The 19,876-nt window shown below is 41.9% G+C and overlaps 1 protein-coding gene across 8 annotated transcripts; it reads right to left on the bottom strand.

Annotated features, from left to right (window-relative positions):
• Positions 1-211: 211 nt before the first annotated feature.
• On the bottom strand, positions 212-14,664 carry LOC106564896 (E3 ubiquitin/ISG15 ligase TRIM25). 8 transcript variants are annotated; one of them, XM_014131386.2, is made up of 11 exons: positions 14,532-14,664; positions 12,290-13,000; positions 11,217-11,312; positions 10,791-11,024; positions 10,437-10,605; positions 7,200-7,244; positions 6,859-6,966; positions 6,427-6,477; positions 5,631-5,792; positions 4,083-4,142; positions 212-3,360 (listed from the first exon to the last, which is right to left on the bottom strand). In XM_014131386.2, the coding sequence occupies exons 2-11, from the start codon at positions 12,896-12,898 to the stop codon at positions 2,828-2,830; spliced, it is 2,067 nt and encodes a 688-aa protein (XP_013986861.1). In that variant the 5' UTR covers positions 12,899-13,000; positions 14,532-14,664; the 3' UTR covers positions 212-2,827. The 8 variants fall into 8 exon arrangements, with proteins under 8 accessions (XP_013986861.1, XP_013986863.1, XP_013986862.1 ...); XM_014131388.2 differs by having other exon boundaries at positions 5,673-5,792; XM_014131387.2 differs by having other exon boundaries at positions 6,859-6,963.
• Positions 14,665-19,876: the final 5,212 nt, after the last annotated feature.

Raw genomic sequence — 19,876 nt, 5'->3', positions numbered from 1 at the left:
GTGTCAAAGAAACCAGTTAGTCATAACAGCACTTTACTGATGTAATGGAATGGAACGCATATGACTCCATTTTGTCTCCATCTAATCGTACGAAATTTACCATCTTCTTCGTGCCCATTTAAAAAGAATAGATGGATAAAATAAGACTATTGTAAGCAAAGAATCACTTTAAAGCAATTAAAAACAGAGACAAACATGAAAGAGACAAATATGAAAATAATTGGCTTTACTGAATTTGCTACTACAGATGTTGAAATGGAAAATTTCGCTGAATGTTATAAGCAATGTAAATTAGAATTTGAAAACACCCATAATAAATATTTTCATATGTATTATGAATTTCATTGTTTTCTAATAAGTACATATTATTTCATTGTTCGTTTTGCAAGTATATAATATGAAAGCAATATCAGTACTTTTCCTTCCCGTGCACTTGCAATAAGTCTATTCCTGAGCAGTTTGAAGTAATATGATTACCAAATGCAGTGTGTGTATGTATGTATGTATGTATGTATGTATGTATGTATGTATGTATGTATGTATGTATGTATGTATGTATATATATATATATATATATATGTGTGTGTGTAGATATGAGGAACAAATAAGCCACAAACACCTCACTCTTTAGTAACTATATGTATTTGTATGTGATACATTTTTGGAGGAATATATATTAGCACAGATAGCTTGTGATGAGGGGACATTGTCAAGTTGTCTTTAACAAGATGAAACCCCTTATACACAAACAGAATCAATACCTTACCCTTTAAAACACAATCAACAAGTTCAAATATCTTGGTTTCACTTAAACACAAGACCCAATCAAACTGAAGGTCAGTAAACCAAACCAGCATGAATTACACCATTAGCACATTAATTAAGAACCATGCTAATTAGACGGAAGGAATGGACAGAGAGGATAACATGCTAAAACACACAAGGACCATGACTATGGCCCTCTGATCTTTGCGCTTTATCTGGCGTTGTGTACGCGAGTCGTTCAAACTTTGTCCAAACCTTTCGAGATCTCTTAAAAAAGCAAGTGGCAATAATGGCTTAAATCTAGCAAATGAATTCATCTTTGCCTTAAATATCAGCTTGCCTTCATTCCACTAACAGTAGAAATCTGTTAAATCAGGAAAACTAGTGTTTCTATAGAGGGAGAAGGCAATTACACCAACTATTCATTTGGCATGGGGCTTTGCAAAGCAAAACAAATCTATCACGTGCTATTCTCAACTTGCTCTCCGATCGTAGCGATGGCTGTATATCCATAAATGGAAAAGATCCAATCAACAATAGAGACTTTATGAGAAGCATGCAGTCACGTCACAGACAATGTGACAACCACAGATACCGATGTCCAAACTAACACCAACAGACATATGTACCCTTCTAGGACATGAGAAGGCCCTAGGTATGGGCTATAGCTACATTAGCTATAACTTGGGCCCAGAGTTTTTCCTTTGTCTGGTCACATGGACAGGCAAAACGCCAGCCCTAAATCATCACTATTTACAAAACCCAGAGTTGGAAAAATTCCTGTTCACAGGGTCTAAATGACCTCTGCTTGTTCTTATGGGCCAGGCTGGGTCTATCTAGCCTGGTTGCCAGATCAACCAAATCCTCTGCCTTGTTCACTGTAATTCTAAACCAAATGCAGATCTGGCAACCAGGGTAGGTTTTATCAAGCCTGTAGTAGCAGTGTCAGGAAGCGCTTTCAGCACATTCTCACGCTGCACCACCCTTCACTTAAAGGCTCTGTGTGAAACACTGTAGCGAAAATGTATTAGATCAAGAAAAATGTGAATGATACCCACTTTTCCTTTGGGGGTATCAAGCATATTGTGGATGCTTTTCTGTTCTATTCATTGCTTCTCTATATCCAGTGGTGTTATTGGATATGACATTCCCTAATGCGGAATGCCTGACACCAGCAAAAGCATCGCATAGGTGTGCCAGTACATGGCCTTCTGAACGGTGTGGTACTGTTCATATACAGTAGATAACATACATGTTAATTCATGTTGTTTTGTGTATATTACATGTGATTACTGTGTACTACCAAGACCCACACCAAGAGATCATAAGCTCTGATAAAACAGGCTGGAAACAGCTACCCACAGACCATTTAAATGTATCTGTAAATAAACTGGATGATCAAGACATTTAGCCAGGACTGCAGAACAGGAGAAAGAACTCATTCGCCTGGTTCAAATACCGCTTAGTAGTTCTGTTTGTAAGTCATGTTTGCCTATAACACGTAACCATTTGTGAATCAGACATGAATGATCACAATGTCAGATAATTCCTTCTATCCAGCCAATGGAACTCGCTATGGCAGAGTAACCATTAAGGAATAAATCAACTGTAAACTTAAAATCATTTACGGCATGCTGCTGACATCACAACAGCAGTAAAACAAAAGTAGTAAGGATGTCATCATGCTTTTGACAATACAATAATATTGTATAATCATTTGTAAATGTTTCTTTAGCTGTATGCAAGTGCTTAGTTTTCATTAGTTACTGATTAACAAATGCTGCCTGTTTAGAGGTTGCTGTAGTTACAAAGTCCAAAATGATATTACCTACACTGCATTATTACTAAAGTCAGTGACTACAACCAAATAATAACCTTTAAGGTACATTTCCAATATAAGTTCGCAATATCAGTATGATTAAGTCATTTATTGACCCAGATGCTGTACATTCTAATTATTTGTGAGGGAGAACAATGTGTGTGTGTGTGTGTGTGTGTGTGTGTGTGTGTGTGTGTGTGTGTGTGTGTGTGTGTGTGTGTGTGTGTGTGTTGTGTTAACTTCTTAAGACTGCAGCTTACACAGGCTAACAGACGAGCCGCTGGAGAAGAGCCAGAACGCCGGGTACACTGCCTCGGCGAACTGGAACACAAACGAATGGAAAGGGTATGCTCGGTCCTGAACGTTATAGAAAGTGGCCGTTCCCTCTTCGCAATCCAACAGCACGCCGACGCGTGTCGGATTCGGGTTCTGCAGTACAGTCTCACTGCTGGCGTGCCAGGCCGACAGCTTGACGTTGAACCACTCCACGCACCAGGACTGGGCGTTACGCCCCAGCCGGCTAGCCGGACCCTTCCGGTCGATGCTGTTGTAGGCCAGGCCGATGCCGGTGAAGTTGTTGCTGCTCATCTTGACCTCCCAGTAGTGGCGGCCGCGGGAGAAGCCCTTGGAAGTGAGCACCTGGCTGCAGACAGAGAAGCGGGCGGGGCCATCGGGGTAAGGGGTGGGCTCGTCTGACACAGAGGCCATGGTCATGTTCTCTGTGAGGGAGATGCGCTTGTGGGCCGTTTTGGGGTCAAGGGTGAGAACGGTGCCATCTGGTGAGGGAGAGACAGGAGGTAAGATTCTTTCTCACAAACACACCCATGCACACACTTTTCTAAAAGTTCCTTCAGAATGCAGTACTTGTTTTCAAGCTAGTGTTAGGAATACAGGTAGATAAGTGGTTAGACCACAGACAGTCTATTTCCACTACAGACATCCCTCCACTGCTGGCAGCAGCTGCCAGGCCAGGTGCTAGGAGTACCGGCAGGGTTAAGGGTTTCGTAATTGCTCACAGGTGTGAGTGATTGAGTGGCAATTACTGTAACAATCTTAGAAGCTGATCAAGAGCAGCATCCAAAGCCAATGGGGATTTCCTGCCGAGTGTTTGAATCCTTTTTGTATATTGTTATACTTGTCATCATATGAACATCAATAACCAACATGAGCCGTCTCCCCTAGAGACACAAAAATCTGTTGACTTATGTTGAACGCACACTCAGAGGTTACAGACTTGCCAGAAGATTCCGATGGAGCAGTGTGGATGAAAAGTACAATTTGGAGCACAGTGGCATATCCCATTCCTGCATCGAGGTATGTTTTCCGTCCCATATCTCACGCCGGTTCCACGGTGTCTTAATGTAACTTTGATTGAGTTCCGACCCCCAGTGCAAACAAGCGTAACGGTAGGGTCAGTATCTTCTGGCAAACTTCCTAGCTTCCCTAGATCGAGCCGGAGTCGGTTTGCTACGTGGTTTCGTAACACTTGTGAACTTACATTGTAGAAGGTCATTTCGTTTTGCTGCAGACGTGATACTTGGGGGAACACTTGCTTGTCCTGTAAGAAAAATGCCATTAGTTTAGTAGAGTGCATAGGTGACTTTGATAAACCAGAGGGGTATTCCAAAAAGCCAGATTAGTGAGTTGGCGAGATCTGTCAAACTAGAATTTGAGCGAATTTCCGGTTCCAGAAAGAGCGCTCGACCTATAGCCTGATCAACCATAGCAACGAATGCTCGGAAGCAAACCTGCTACCTAAGAGGTTAACTTGATCTTAGCCTGTCCTGGTGAATAAAGACGGGGCTTCTCCGCCAACACGATTGTTGTCCGTTGGCTATGGCCTGTCCCTTTGCGGAAAATCCAATTGACATCAGAGCCTTCGTTGTTTGCCGTGCATTACAAAGGGAACAAAATGATTGGACCTTGACTATATCCTTTAAATCATTCAGAAGATTCTCTTTTGGAACGTTATCGTTTTTCCGCACAATCATTCATATCTGGTCAACTTACTCAACCTGTACATAGCCAATGTAATCCAACGTGGTTTCGCCTTTACTGCTATAGGTCCTACAAACTCTGCATTACTTAGCAATTTTTTGGCCACTGGAAGTTTCCTGTACAATGAGGGTGATGCTGAACGATTTGGCAAAGCAACTGTGCATAGAGCCGTAACAAAAATTTGCCTTGCATTAGAGATTTCTTTTTTTGGCTTTGTTGCATTCCCTGCCCATCAAGCTGTATAATCAAGGTCTTTTACAGAATTGCAGGTACAGTAGCAAAGCATCTCAGCCTAATCTCAAATTAATAAACCTAAGCAAAATGATAAATAGCCTAATTAAAATAGCTCAGATTTTGCAAACATTGGCGTTACGACTTAGAACACATTGTTGTCTTGAAAAGCACTCAAATTATTATTCATCCTACATAGGCTATGGAATGGGCCTACCATTGCAATTGTGACATAGGCTACTACAACTCACTTAGGCCATAGCCGTGACACGAATATCACCAGGGTTGCAATAACAGTGCTCTCTGAAGTGAAAGCATCATTACTAATCACCCATGTGTGTAAGCTAGGCCTATTAGGATATTGGAATTGTGCCACTTGACTTAAGCATTTACTCGGTCTGCAATTATCTGCCCGGCACCCTCTCTGGCTTTTGCACCCGCGCCTCTATAACATTTTTGGTAAATATGTGAACATATTCATTGTATGTTATAATAGTTTCTCGTTCTGGACATGTGGAAATATTGGGCTATGTCTTGACTCCATAGCTGTCGTTTATTTCGGTCATCGACATGAGGCCCTTTTTGAATGTTGCGCGCACGCGCCAGTTGTCGGGTCGACCAATCAGCAATTCGCTTAGCACAATTACTTAAACGAGAAGCAGACGTTCTGGAACCAAGAAATCAGACTCCCTCATCTGGTTAAGAGATGCTGGATATGTTCAGGGAATCCTAAATATGTTAAACCATCTTGCTAGAATTACCCCCCAGTTGTGACAAGTATCCAGAATTGCATTCAAATTTGTCATTGGAGGCTCACTTATGGTATTCAGTTGCATGAGCAGAGATAATTCTAAGCAACCTGGGTCCTCCCTGTTCCTGGGTCTGGGTTCTGCTGATTGTCCTCTGGGGTGGTCCCTTGGTGTGTGTGGAACAGGAGTGGCGGACTCTCTGGGAGCATTAGGTGGCTTTTGGGAATTTTCTGATGGAAGACAAACAATTTAATTTACAATATATTTTCATATCCAATGATGGAAGGCAGTTATTTTACACAATATTGTATGAGTCAGCTGCTGCCTAAATGTAATGAAACAGGCAAGGAGCAGGCCTCGAACCTTCTAGACCGAAGTCCAGCGTGCTATCGACTGTGCCCCAAAAGCATGCTCGAGCGGCAGTCGATATCTGTGCTTATAAACCCAGGGTCGTTACACTATGTAGGTTAAAGGGATAGTTAGACTTTTTGACAATTAAGCCCCTTATTTAACTTACCCAGAGTCCGATGAACTCATTAATACCATTTGTGTCTCTGCGTACAGTTTGAAGGTAGTTTCTGATTTGATTCCTAACTTGTAGTAGCGCAATGACCGGAAGTCTATGGGAGCATCTAGCCAAAATGGGCTTATTTGACAATGTCGAAATATCCCTTTAAGCGCTCTCTCCAACTAAGGTTTGCAGAACAGACTGAACCGCCATAAGCCTGTTAAACTAGATCATAAACAAATAACATTTTAACTTGTGATGTTACTTGACACATGCCTTGCACAGCACACCTGTTATCTGAGCGTGGCAGTTATTGAAGTAAACACACAGAAAAACACTGAAAAATCAGTTCTCACTGTCAGCCTTATGTTCTTTCCATTCCTTGTGATCTCGTTTCTTGTCTGACTCTGAAAGGGAGAAATGGTTGAGACTTGTAGGATCAAAAAAGTAACTGAGGGTCATAGTTGACCCTTTAGAGGTGTAAATAGAGTGGTAAAATTGGCAGTTAGTCTTTACTGACAGTATAACAATCTGCTATCTGGTTTTTGAACCATTCATGTCACAGATGTTTCTGACTGATGAGAACAAGCTGTATTTGTCCTGTTTTTGTCTGGTCTGATAAGAAACCGGAAAAACCTAGTCGGTGTATCGTATTCTATGTAGTGTCTTGGTAAAATGTACCTAGACACTAAAAAGGGAATCTTTATCAGGCTACAAGGCCACAACGACCCATCTTGTAATAGTCTACTTCTCTCTCGGTCACAACGACCCATCTTGTAATAGCCTACTTCTCTCTCGGTTTGAATCTTGTGGAGGCTTCTTCTGGTTTGCCCTGAGGGGAGCTCCTGGGCTGTGGGATCTAGGCATTCTCGGATGACCTTGTGGTGGCATGCCTCCTGAAACAAAGACCAGATGAAACTTAGTGTCACGCTGTATCAAAGTAAATACAGTGCCCAAGGTTGTGATTAGGCTATGAGTGACCACCACAAGTCTATTACTTATTTCACAAATTATTATGGCTGTACAATTTAGCCATACAAAAAGCCATATGTTTCTGGAAAGTTACAACCGTTACTGTATGCAAGCAGGAGTTATGTAGTTCTAAAGAAGAGGGTATAATGGCACTCACCCATTTCATAGAAGTTTGGCAGCAGAGGAGGAGCAAACCTCTCAGCTGTTGGGAAGAAATCACATTTTATTGGTAATTTACACATATTTAGCATATGTTATTGCGGGTGAAAGGCTTATTTTCTTAGCTCCAACAGTGCAGTTATAACAATACAATAAAAAGGAATTAAGAAATGAGCAATGTCAGAGTCCGGAATATAAATGAATACACCGTGTACAAAACATGAAGAACACCTTCCTAATATTGAGTTGCACTCCCCCTTTGCCCTCACAACAGCCTCAATTCGTCGGGGCACGGACTCTACAATAGGGATGGGCATTTGACATTTTTCGACTGTTAAGAGTACTCGCATAATTTCAGGGCTCTAATGAAAAAATTATAATCATTAAAACACACTGGACAATGTGTGCACTTATCTATATGCCAACAGTGCGCAACCATGAATAGTTTATCATAACCACAAAATATGTCAGATACATTCTAATTCCTAGATTGCTATTTGAGAATCATTAACTGAAACTATGGGCTATGTTAAGGCACCTAGCCAAACTTGGCTACTCTAACCAAGCGAGTGTGCTCGCATACTCCTGCATACTTTGCTTGAAAAACGAGAAAAAGGCGTCAATAGTACGGTTTGTCCATTGAGACGCCTCAGCCTGTATACTGTTAGGGTTGAACTGGCTATTTGTATGCATAACTTATATAATATACCGGGGAAGCTATGTTACAATGCTAAGTACATAAACTACGAGTAAATCAACTGTTGAAGACAAGAACTACAACTGGCAACAGGAAGTGCGTCACGACGCTGGGATCAGCCTGCACGCCGACGACAGGAGGAGCACGTTTAAACCACGCTCCTCCTCCCTCTGACAGGCCAGCATTGAGCAGGAACCATCTCTGTCAGAGTATAAAAGAGAGAACAATAGAATGTGACGCCCTCTTCTCTGTTTTGCCCTGCGAGGTAAAACAGCGAGACCGTATATATACGAACCACACATATACCACGCACGTGTTTGCATTAATTAAAGTACAGCTAAATCAGAAGTCACTATGTGCTGACTATTTTGTTCTGTTACCAGAAACGAACTGTCGCAACATTAACAATACACTTCCTCAAAATGGTCAGAATTAATCTACGATAACTCAAGACGTTTTTGCCGACGATTTGAGTAATTTTACATATATTTTACATGTAACTAACGTGCATGAACGAGTCATCTCTCGTTGAATGACAAAGACTTTATTGAAGAATCCATATTGTTAACCAATCAGACGAAAGGGCGGGACTTCGGCTCCGAATTTCGGCTTGTCTCCAGAACAATTTTTGTGTAACCGAAGAGCCGAAAAAAAGACCTCACCAAAACTAACAACAACGTCAATAATATGCACGAACTCTACCGAACTGTTTCGGTTGGGAAGCATGCAGACGCTTTTACCTGCTCCGCTCTGGTGAAGTCACAGCTGCGCTTTACAGTGGCAAAATATGTAATGCGAGATTTCTGTTGCTGCTTGTCCAGCTCTGAGAACGTTTATTTGTGCTTGATAAGCATATGATTTGTCATGGAGCTAGTTGTAGCTTCTGCTCGGCATCAGACACGTTTTGTGCATCAGTTGCACTTCTCCACTCGGATGAGAATTCACGAACTGGCATTCTATCAACAGACAGCGCTCTGATGTGTAGCCTCTTTTCTCTCTCTCTCTCTCTGGTAAAATGCTAGATTAACTAGAAGCAAAACATTAGATTAGGAAATGTAGCTATTGTATGGTAAACAGACATTTTGAGCTCTCCAAACAACCTGTACACTACGAGAATGAGAACGCTATGCCGTATTAATACATTGAATAAACGGAAATGACCACACCAAACATTCTAGTTTAATGGGGCAATGATTAACAGTAGCCTACATTTAGTACTTTTGATATATAGCAGGGATTTCATAAAGATTGACAAACAATTCACACCAATGAATAGGCGGGAGAGTGCGCATTATTTTTATTCATTTAACTAGGCAAGTCAGTTAAGAACACATACTTATTTTCAATGGCGTTCTAGGAACTGCCTTGTTCATGGGCAGACCTGGGCAGACCGGCATATTTTTACCTTGTCAGCTCTAGGACGCGATGTTGCAACCCTTCGGTTACAAGTCCAACGCTCTAACCACTAGGCTGCCTGCCGCCACGGAGAAAGACGTGCCTGGTACTTTGTAGCACAGTATTTTTGAAAAAAAAAAGACATCTATGGTTAGAGCTAGATTTTATGTCATGCCCATCCCCACTCTACAAGGTGTGACGCGTTCCACAGGGATGCTGGCCCATGTTGAAGCCGATGCTTCCCACAGTTGTTGTTTCAAGTTGGCTGTATGTCCTTTGGGTGGTGGACCATTCTTGATACACATGGGAAACTGCTGCCTGTGAAAAACCCAGCAGCATTGCAGTTCTTGACACAAAAATTGGTGCACCTACTACCAAAGGAACATAAATATTTTGTCTTGCCCATTCACCCTCTGAATGGCACACATACACAATCCACGCCTCAATTGTCTCAAGGCTTCAACATCCTTTTTTACATGTCTCCTCTTCATCTACACTGATTGAAGTGGATTTAACAAGTTACATCAATAAGGGATCATAGCTTTCATCTGGATTCACCTTGTCAGTCCATGTCATGGAAAAACCAGGTTCTTAATGGTTTGTACCCTATATATGATGGCGTGTATGCACAATTTGAATAGAAATTGTATTTAAAGCCGTAGTTAAATAGGATAGGCCTTATAGTATATACATGTGAAGTGGGTAAAACGGTATGTAATCATTATTAAAGTGACAGGTGTTCAATGACTGTAAATAGGGCAGCAGTCTCTAAGGTGCAGGGTTGAGTACTGGGTGGTAGCCGTGTAGTAACAGTGACTAAAGTTCAGGACAGGGTACTGGGCGGAGGCTGGCTAGTGGTGACTATTTCACTTAGAATACCTGAGTATAATGCTTGGAATCTGGAAAGCAAACGCCTCAAACCACCAGATTGGTAACCAATTTGAGGGATAAGATGTTGGATTGTGAATTATTGATTGATTGGACTCATTGTTTGATCCCTTATTGCTCTCCAATATAAAAATCACCATTGTCGAACATGTCCATGCAAAGTTTTGGAATTAAATATCACAAGGCATCATACAAATGCCGCCCATAAGCATGTTTTATACACACACACACACACACACACACACACACACACACCTGGTTTGAGTATCTGCAGTCTGGCCTCTACAGGCTGTTTCAGTACATGTGTGAGATGCTCCCTCAGGACTGCAGAGTAGGCATGCCAGGCTGCCACGGCCTTAGAGTCCAGGTTCACCTTCGGGGTATAGGGGTCAAGGGCCGCCACTGCCGGCATGTCAACTGAGGCCTGTCCCAAAGGAAAGGTAAAAACCAACAATAAGATGCATTATAGTCAATATCGTAATTTCAAGACTGTCAGCCCACTGAGCTAAAGTCCGGAGCTGACGCAAGTCTTCTGATTTCAGTTAAGGTGAGAGCAGTTCACCTGAGTGAGAGCAGTTCACCGAAGCCAACCCACTACACTGGACTCACCTGTAGGAAAGCCATGGTCTGAGTCTGACTGAGCAGGCTGTTGACGCCATCTCTTGCTGCGCTAAGCTTCGCAATGTTCTGGTTGAACTTCTTTATGAGGTTCTGGAGTTTGGTCTGACCGCTCTCCTGCTCGCGGTCCACGGTGTTCAGAGCCTCACGCTCGTCACGGTCCAGCAGCTCCCGGATTTGGCGGTAGTCATCCTCTAGTGCTCTCTTCCTGCTGGCTGCAGAGTCCTGGAGGAGGTGGACACAAAGTATATTTGGAGTTCTCAAAATGATATCTCTCATAGCATCTCACACCGCTCTTACTGTAGGTGTTCAATACTTCGTTTTTCCAGGTGCTCAAAGCTTTCAAACTGCTTTATATACTGAATACAGTAGTTAAGACAATTACTTGAGTCCTTTGTTTAAAAAGTGATCGCTCACCTTCAACTTGCTCTGCTGGTCACTCATCTGAGAGATTACCATCTGGTTCTTGTCAATCTTTCCATCCAGCAGACTCAACTTGCCCCTCAAATCAGACTGAATGAGACATGAATGAATATTATCTTCAACCAAATAAATAAAACATTTGTAACTCTTAAGATGGGATAATTTGTTTTCTTTTAGGATTAGTGATTTGATCAATCACATGACTTCTGTAGCAAAATAGGGTAAACAGTCAGTAGTGAGGCTTGAACCAGTGACCTTACACCTGTAGCCTAGCGGTTAAGAGCGTTGGGCCAGTAACCGAAAGGTGGTTTGAATCCCGAGCCGGAATGGAGGAAAAAAAATTGACCGTTCTGACCTTGAGCAAGGCAGTTAACCCCTAACAACTGCTTCCTGGGTGCTGATGACATGGACATCGATCAAGGCAGCCACCCGCACCTCTCCGATTGAGAGGGGTTGGGTTAAATACGGAAGATACATTTTGGTTGAACGCATTCAGTTGTGCAAGCAACTTACTAGGTATCCCCACAGAACAGTATGCTAGGTATTTTACCAGATGTATAAATGTGAAGTATCTGGTTAGTTTCCACTCACTACCAAATATGATGATGAGAGGAAGCCCAGGGGTAGAAGGATTTTGGACAACATTCACTTATCCATTTACAAAACTAGAATCTGTAAGAGTGGACTGGGTTTTGTAGACTAACTTTTGCCAGTTTCTTAAAAACTGCGTTGTTTAGGAGTGCAAGGGTGAATTGAGTTAGAGTACACACACACACACACTTCAGAGTAGGCGTTCCATAACGGAAATATGCAAATAAATGCTAGAACGAGCCAATAGGATCTCACTAGCTCGTGCTTGGCTCTGCCCACCTCCTTGCTTGGTCTGCGCACTATGATTAATTTGCTCCCTTTGAACCGACAGGCTCTGGTCTATCCCCTTTCCCTCATAAAAAGGTCCAGACCTCTAGACAGAGATTGTAATGCACCACATGGGTGCAATGGGCTGGCACAACACTACTGTATGCCTGACTGTGGATGGGGTGTATTAAAATGTATTGTAAACTTACCTCTTGCAGTGCCCGTTGTTCATCAGGGTTGGAGAAGGTACAGCCTTTATGCACCTGCTGCAGACAGACACCACAGATACAGCGGCCATGTTGGACACAGTAGAACTCCATGAGCTTGTGGTGGTCGGGGCAGATACGGTCTCGCAGGTCGCCCAGAGGCTCATTCAGCTGATGCGCGCCAAACACTGGGTTCTCATGATGAGGCCTCACGTGCTCAAGGCAGAACGACGCCATACAGGTGAGGCAGGTCTTGAATGCTTTGGCTTCCATACAGGTGTCACACAAGATAACCATCTCTTTGGGCTCCATCTTGACCGCATCCCACTTGATTAAGTCGCCCATCTCATTGGGGAGGTCGCTTTTATTCGACTTCATTTTGAAGGTTTCCACAACTGTGCTGAGGACGGTGTTCTTCTTCAGCACTGGTTTGGTGGTGAAGTGGGTCCGGCATTGTGGACAGCTGTAGTTGTCTTTCCATGTTTCTAGGAGACACTCTTGGCAAAAGTTGTGTCCACATGGAATTGTCACCGGACAGTTGAAAGCACATAGGCAGATGCTACAGCTCAGTTCGTCTTCGAGACTCATGAGGGAAAACATATTGTCAGCCATGATGGAACTACAACTGTCTGCTGCTGTGTTGTCTGTAACTATTCTGTTTAAACTACTATTCTGACAACAGCAGAAGTGATGACGTCACCTTTGTATGGAAACCTACAAAATAAAAGCCCACATTTCAAAACATTGCGATTTTGATAACTCATTCTAAAGATATTAAATTGTAATCAATTGCTATGTCTTTTTTGTTTTGTAAAAAAAGTGTAAAAAATGAAGACCTAAGATCACTTGGTATAGCTATTGGTATGCTCACAATACTGGGGTAGCTCCACCAATTAGATGCCTTAGGAGTAGTGCAACTTTGTGGGGAAAAGTTTATTTAGCTGAATTTCAACATGTCAAAACGCACATGTTCAACTTAATTTAAAGAGTTTTCCCAATCCCTTAAATATTTTTTGGGGTGACAAATAAGTAGCACGGTTGACCGTAAATAAAGTAGCAGGGTTGACATGTTATTCTTGACCCGCTCAGTTTCCCGCCACAAAGCACCAGAAAAAGGCCAAAAAGAGTAGAACCAGCTCACCTGCTTTTACACTGATTTTACTATTAATATCCAATTAAAACTTCCAGGAATAGCTTCACCATATTAAAATGAGAGTTTAGTTAACATAATAGGGTTGACCTTAAAATCTTGGACAGGTGTTTAATTGCTTAAATTAGTCTCTAATCACATTATTTAATCTTCAGAAATTACTGTCAGTGTAACAGTATTGTTTCCGCCCCTGTCCAATCGCTCCATAAAAGCTGCGGCCCTTGCAGAGCAAGGGAAACAACTACTTCCAAGGGAAACAACTACTTCAAGGTCTGAGGGAGTGAGGTCACTGATATGAAACACTACTAGCGAGCACGACTAACTACCTAGCCATTTCACACAGGTTACAAAAGCAACAACATAACTTGGGCTTTACAACAATTGTGAAAACTTGGAACATCAGCACAAAGTTTTTTTTTTTCTCTATAAACCAGTATGTAATTCATATAGTGTAGGCCATCACTGTAAATAAGAATTTGTCCTTAACTGACTTGCCTAGTTAAATAAAAAGTACATATTTTTTTTTAAATAATTTTTTTAACAATTGCATTTTGGCCAATGGAATGGGTGGAGTAAAAGGCCAGCAACACTCTGTATTAACATAACAGTATTTGTGTAAACTTTCAAATTAAATGCTGGTATAAATAATAAAATATAAAAAATGGTTATTTGTCCACGGTGGTTGCAAATGCTTTCAAAAACAGTTGTACGAAATTAGTGTTAAACAAAAGGATAGTCAAAGCTTTCCATGTCTCTGCAGGTAGACTCTTATTTTGAAAAAATCCTGCTGCTAGTACAACATAATCGTCACCCTGGCGAAACAAAATGTATCAGGAAAACGAAACGTATTGATAATCTTTGCTTCCGTGGTGCAGCTACGGAATATTTGGGTTTTGAAGATACTATCTTTGCGCAAAGTCATGATCTACTTTATTTTCAATCTAACCTTACCGTTTCCCCTTTTGAATAGAGAAATTATTACATTATTTGCTTGAAGGAACAATTAGGCGTTCATGGATTTTAGTGTTTTTTAAATAAAATGTACCTGAACACGTATGCTATTTTAAGTAAAGTAGTCAATGGAATCAAACTTACCAGGCTTTAAAGTGTACTGACAACCGTACTAGTCTACGTATATCCCCTGATTTGTCAGAGTTCTGCGGAGCCTTCCTATGGAATCTTCTTCGGTGGGGTTTATCGGCAGTTGGCATCCAACGTTATGGTGCATTACCGCCGCCTACTGTACTGGAGTGTGGGCCAGAGACTGGGAGAAACAAAATCCTACCTGTCAGCCCGTTTCTCTTAAAGACAACAAAAATGTAGACTGTATATAATGACGTTCTACTTAGTATACTCTTTAAACTAATTTCCTGTATCCACTTCTCCCTCATACTGGATCTCAGACTCTTCCCTGCTCATACTGCCTACACTATGTCAATACAAGCTCCACTGTCTCTGTTTCCTGGCAATAATCATACTTTCCTGTTGGATGCTTTCCCATAAAGTCTTATTTAACCGGCTGTGTCCCACCCTTAATCTTGTAAAAATAGCCCCCTCTCTTCTGTCTCTTCCTGCCGTCCTCCCCTTCCCGACATTCCTCTGTACTTAGAATAAATGTCTACCCTTAGTATCTCTATTCCACTGCTCCTGCCATCTCTGCACCACCACTGTCCATATCAGGCTTTTTGCCTCTGCCTTACTAATTTGAAACCTAAACACCAACATCCCCACTACTAAGTTCTTGTTTAGCCAGTACATCAACTGCCTTGTTCCCCTTCGCCCACACTTGGGCTGGGACCCAAGTCAATCTTGTCTGTATACCCATCTGTCTAACCTTGGCTTGGGTTTGTAGTATGGCATAAAGCCGGTATTGTCTGCTACGTGTACTAAAGGACTGCAGACTCAAACACTGCACATGAATCAGAGGAAATAACTACTGTCTGGCTTGACTACCTCCACCCACCGCAAGGCCAGTGTGGCCATCAGCTCTACCGTATATACCGCCAGATGATCTGTAATATGTTTCCTGACTGCCACCCCAAATTCCTGTACTACAAATGCTGACCCAGTACGTCCTGTCCTTGGATCTTTTGAACCATCTGTGTAAATGGCCACAATGCCGATACACAGTATCCAGCTGTCTATTAAACAGATCAGATGGATCAACACTCTCTTCATCTTTCTGTAGTCTCTCCGTCACTTCTAGATCAACTAAAAGAGGTGGGAGTAGCCACGGTGGGTTCACAAGAATAGCTACCGTTGGACTAAACTCCCTTCCCTACAGTCCCATCTCCCTCGCATGGGTATTACCTACCCAAAGATCGTGTTCTGTCCTCGCTCATGTTCCCAGCATGCCTGTAAAATGCCTTTCACAGGATGAGACGCCCCATGTCCCTGTAGGTTGACCCAATAATTGCCAGCTGCTGTCTCATCTGCAATGGCATATCCCCCATCTCCACATGTAGTTAGTGGAGTGTATTCATGGATGCCAAGGGAAGCCAGGTTTCTAAAAAAAAATGGACCAATAAAAAAAACATTCATTAATTTTGTTTCTGTGTTTCATAATTTCCCTTAAATTCGCAAGACGCTGAATGTATCTCACAGGAGAAAGCATCTAAGCGAGCGAAACAGTTTGGATTTGGCGTCACTCCTATCAAATCCCATTGAGCGCATACGTCATTGACAGAGAACTTGAACTGTTGTGTTGTCCTCTGGTGGCCAGCTAGCTAAAATAAGCCTTTTCCTAAATTTGCATTGGATGGAGATAGGGATTTGGACTTGTGGTTTTACTTAATTCTATGTACTGGCCAGTGATTATAACGTCGATTCTGATCCAACTATTAATTCATACCTTGTTGTGCCCCTGGCCACGTCATGTTTAGCTTACATTGATTGGACTAAATCATTTTTGGTGTCTTTTAGTTGTTACTGTATTTGACTAAGCATAGGTGATTTGATGTTGAAATGGTGGTGGAAAAGTGGAGGCTGCTCCTGTTTTCTTTGTGACTTGTGGTAATCAATAGTAGTTTAGCTTGACCATGCTGTAGGTCATGTTACTGTACATGCAATATGCTTTGTGGACTTCACTGGACAGAGGTTGCGATCAGGTTTTGTGATTAAAAACAAAGGTGTAGTTGAATTTATTCTGCCACCTTGTCTTCTTATTGACTCGGCCTTTAGGCCTATATATATATATATCACCGTAACAGGTTATAGCGCAAACTACTACATAGTCCTTGACCCTGTATGACATCTAGCCTTTCCAATGAGGTCCTGGCTGCCAAACCATGCGCTATACTGCCATAGTCTATTACAGATCGGATCAATGCAACATACATGGTCCTCAATACCCGGCCATACCCGAGAGTAAATATCATTGCTTTGTGTGGAATGTTGATTCAGTTGCCGTTTGATAGTCTTCTTCTTTAAGGTTTTATGACAGACTCGGGGTGAAAGTGTTAATACAACACCCCCCCGCAAAAAAACTATGGGCTATTGAACCATTATTGAACAGTACTGCCACATGAAACATTAGCGAATTGACTGGAAACTGGGTGGTATATGCTCGTTGTGGTTTGAGGAGAACACTTGCAATTTTGTCAAGGCGGAGATGAGTGGCTGAGACAGAGGCACGCATGGACACATCAATTCAGGCTACATGCCTAATGACCAGTGGCAACCCATCATTCAGGGCAGGTTTTTTTGTTGTTGGGTGGGGCTTGCCTGATTTTTGTTATTTTGGCATTAATACGTGTCACATCAGTTTGCAAACAATGTTCAAAATATAATTATCATTGTGTTTAATAAAGTCACATACAAACATGGTCTCTTGTTTTCTTAGGTAATGCAGTTCCAAAAGGCAGGTGTTTCAGCATAGCTCAGTGCTTTCTGTGGTGGACAAAATTTGCCCACGAAGGACTGTCGCACCACCTTCCTGTTCAAGTGAGCACAGCACAACAAGGTGAGTCCAAAAATGTATTCTATGCTGCTGCATGAATGTAGTATGCCAAGGAGATATGTATACTGTAGCTAAGAATGTAATACAAAGTGTATGTTGTGTAGTAAGTTGTTAGTAGCCCATGTGTCTCACCCTAATAATTTGGTCTATTATCACCTCTTTCTTTCACCTACTGTTCTAACTTGGTGGTGCACATGTAGCCTATAACCTGTCTTAGGGAAATGTAATCATTGAATATGGTAAGAGCTTATATGCCCCCTTTATTTGTCCTATGGTTCTGACTTCATGTACAGGGAGAACACTGTAAGAAAAGCCCATCTTCTGAATTCTGTCACTGTACATTTCAAAAGTGCTGAACAAATGGTTATATTGACTATGTCTGTCCTAGCTCGCTCATTAATGTCTTAATTGAAATTACTGATTGCCTCTTATCCACTTATCGTCCCCTTATGCTGTAGTTTGTACATCTCAATTTTCAGTAGAAACCACATTTGTTTAAGTAAGTCAGCCATATCGGCTATATATTTTTTTTAAATGGCAGTAAATAAGGCTGAATGAACTGTTTGGCTGCCCGACAAGGCGCCGCTGATAGCCAGGTGTAGCAGTGGTAAGTTGTTGGGACAGCTTTATATAGGCCCTAACAGTTTGTCACCATTATAATGCAATTAATGTATTGTTTCGTGTTGTTTTTTGGGGGGTTTGCCCCACCAACATGCTAAAATCGGCACTGAAGCTGAGCCATTTGCTCGTGCTCTGCTGCACAATGCAGTCTTATCTGACTAAGATCATAACATGGTGTTAAGTGCTTAAACCTCGTCTAATATAAGATGACAGATTATTTAAAACAAATGTATAATGTTCCTTGAATGTTGTCGGAGTTTAGAGTTGCCAAAAATACCTAAAAGCACTCTCATGTCTCTTAGTTCGTTGAGCAGAGCCAGAGATACTTTTGAGGAGATGGGAGAACTCAATACGATTCTAATGAACGCCCATTGTGTACGTTGCCCATGCTATGTCAATGGGCCATGCAGTGCATTCTGGGTGATTTTGAGACGAGGAGAGCTCTCCTTCAAAGAGTGAATGGGAGGCAATTGGGCGCCAGCTTAAAAACCCAACATTAGCATGAATTTTGTCAAATAAAAGTACAAGATTACAAATCTATTCCGGGATGTGAGATAATTAACTTACTATACAGTGTGTAATTTATAGCTTTGGAATTGTAACATTATGTACTTTTCTCGACTCATACCCTGAATTTGAGAAGGGATTGCGTGACGGTTAGCTTAGCAACCATGTGACGCATGTGGTGGTTATCTGTATTATCAAATGAGGAGAGAAACTTATTACACAAGTTAGTTATACTTAAACTAAATCTTTATTCACTCATAAGGGAGCAAGGTCACTACATGCACACAGAGCGAATAGCTTGACTAATACAGAGACACAAGGGGTTTATATAGAAACCCAAGAAATGCTTAGTCATAGTTGGTTCCACCCCTCCCCAGCAGATCAGGGTAATATAAGCTACCTTGTTTTCATCTTGTGGCTATGTGTATCGGGTCATAGCGCACCAACAAGTGATAACGTTAGTTACGCCTTTCTCTACCAAGCCAGCCTCTGTTCTCTTCCGTCTCCCCACAGCTGTGCCCTTGGAAGATAGTAAAATAACAGGATGGGCTGAAGAACTGTGGTCGCTTCTCAGAGGCTCTGTGTTGTGCTGTGTGACCAGGTTACGCCGAAGCAAAGAGAAATTGAAACAATACAGGTCTATACAGGTTCCTCAAGCTTATCTTTATCCCATGTCCTTGACTACACGCCTAGAGCAGCTGCGGGGAGTGAGTATGGAAGAGATGAAGCATCCTTTCTCAAAAGCACAGCAATGGCACTAAAGAAATTGCTATTGTTAAGCATATTGTTAACTATTAATATTAAACAAAGGTGAAGATGTGATTTTTCTCTCACACGCAGCATGACAACGTGAACGTGATTTGCCGACAGTTTGGGTGAGGTGTTATACATTCCTCCATTCATTACACAATTGGATTCCTATCTCCTCTTGCTATGTATACACTGTGTCCTGTGAGGATCCGGATGGGTTGGATCAGCTTTGCAGTGGATGACTTTGGCTAGACCCCCTTTCACCCATTGGGGGGGGTGGGGGGTTGTTGTAAATCAAGGATAAGAAATTTCAGCTATCTCCCCCTCCAAATACACATAGGAATGTGCCTTTGTTTCAGACATTTTCCCGCTGAAACTCTAACATGTTTTAAAGCAAATACTGGAACAATATTTCTAACAAAACGCAGGGAATGGTAAGAGGCGACCCAAAGACCACTAATGTCTTTTGGTTGTTATTTTGTGATGTCATTAAAAATGTTTCTAAGGAAATACTGAAACTTGAAAAGTATACACACCATATCTGTGAAGTGTCCATTCTATGCGTTGTGTGAAAAATGATGTTGTCACGTCCTGACCAGTATAG

Source organism: Salmo salar, chromosome ssa12, assembly GCF_905237065.1.
Source record: "Salmo salar chromosome ssa12, Ssal_v3.1, whole genome shotgun sequence".
Lineage (NCBI taxonomy): Eukaryota > Metazoa > Chordata > Actinopteri > Salmoniformes > Salmonidae > Salmo > Salmo salar.
The sequence above is the reverse complement of the archived record's forward strand: the minus strand, read 5'-3'. Positions and strand labels throughout refer to the sequence as shown.

Coding starts and splice junctions, on each gene's coding strand:
- LOC106564896 (XM_014131386.2), bottom strand. CDS start 12,898: ATGGCTGACAATATGTTTTCCCTCATGAGTCTCGAAGACGAACTGAGC. Junction 5,793..6,426: donor GAAAGAACATAAGGCTGACA/GTGAGAACTGAT, acceptor GTCTTCCATCAG/AAAATTCCCAAAAGCCACCT. Junction 4,143..5,630: donor CATGCAACTGAATACCATAA/GTGAGCCTCCAA, acceptor TTTTTCTTACAG/GACAAGCAAGTGTTCCCCCA.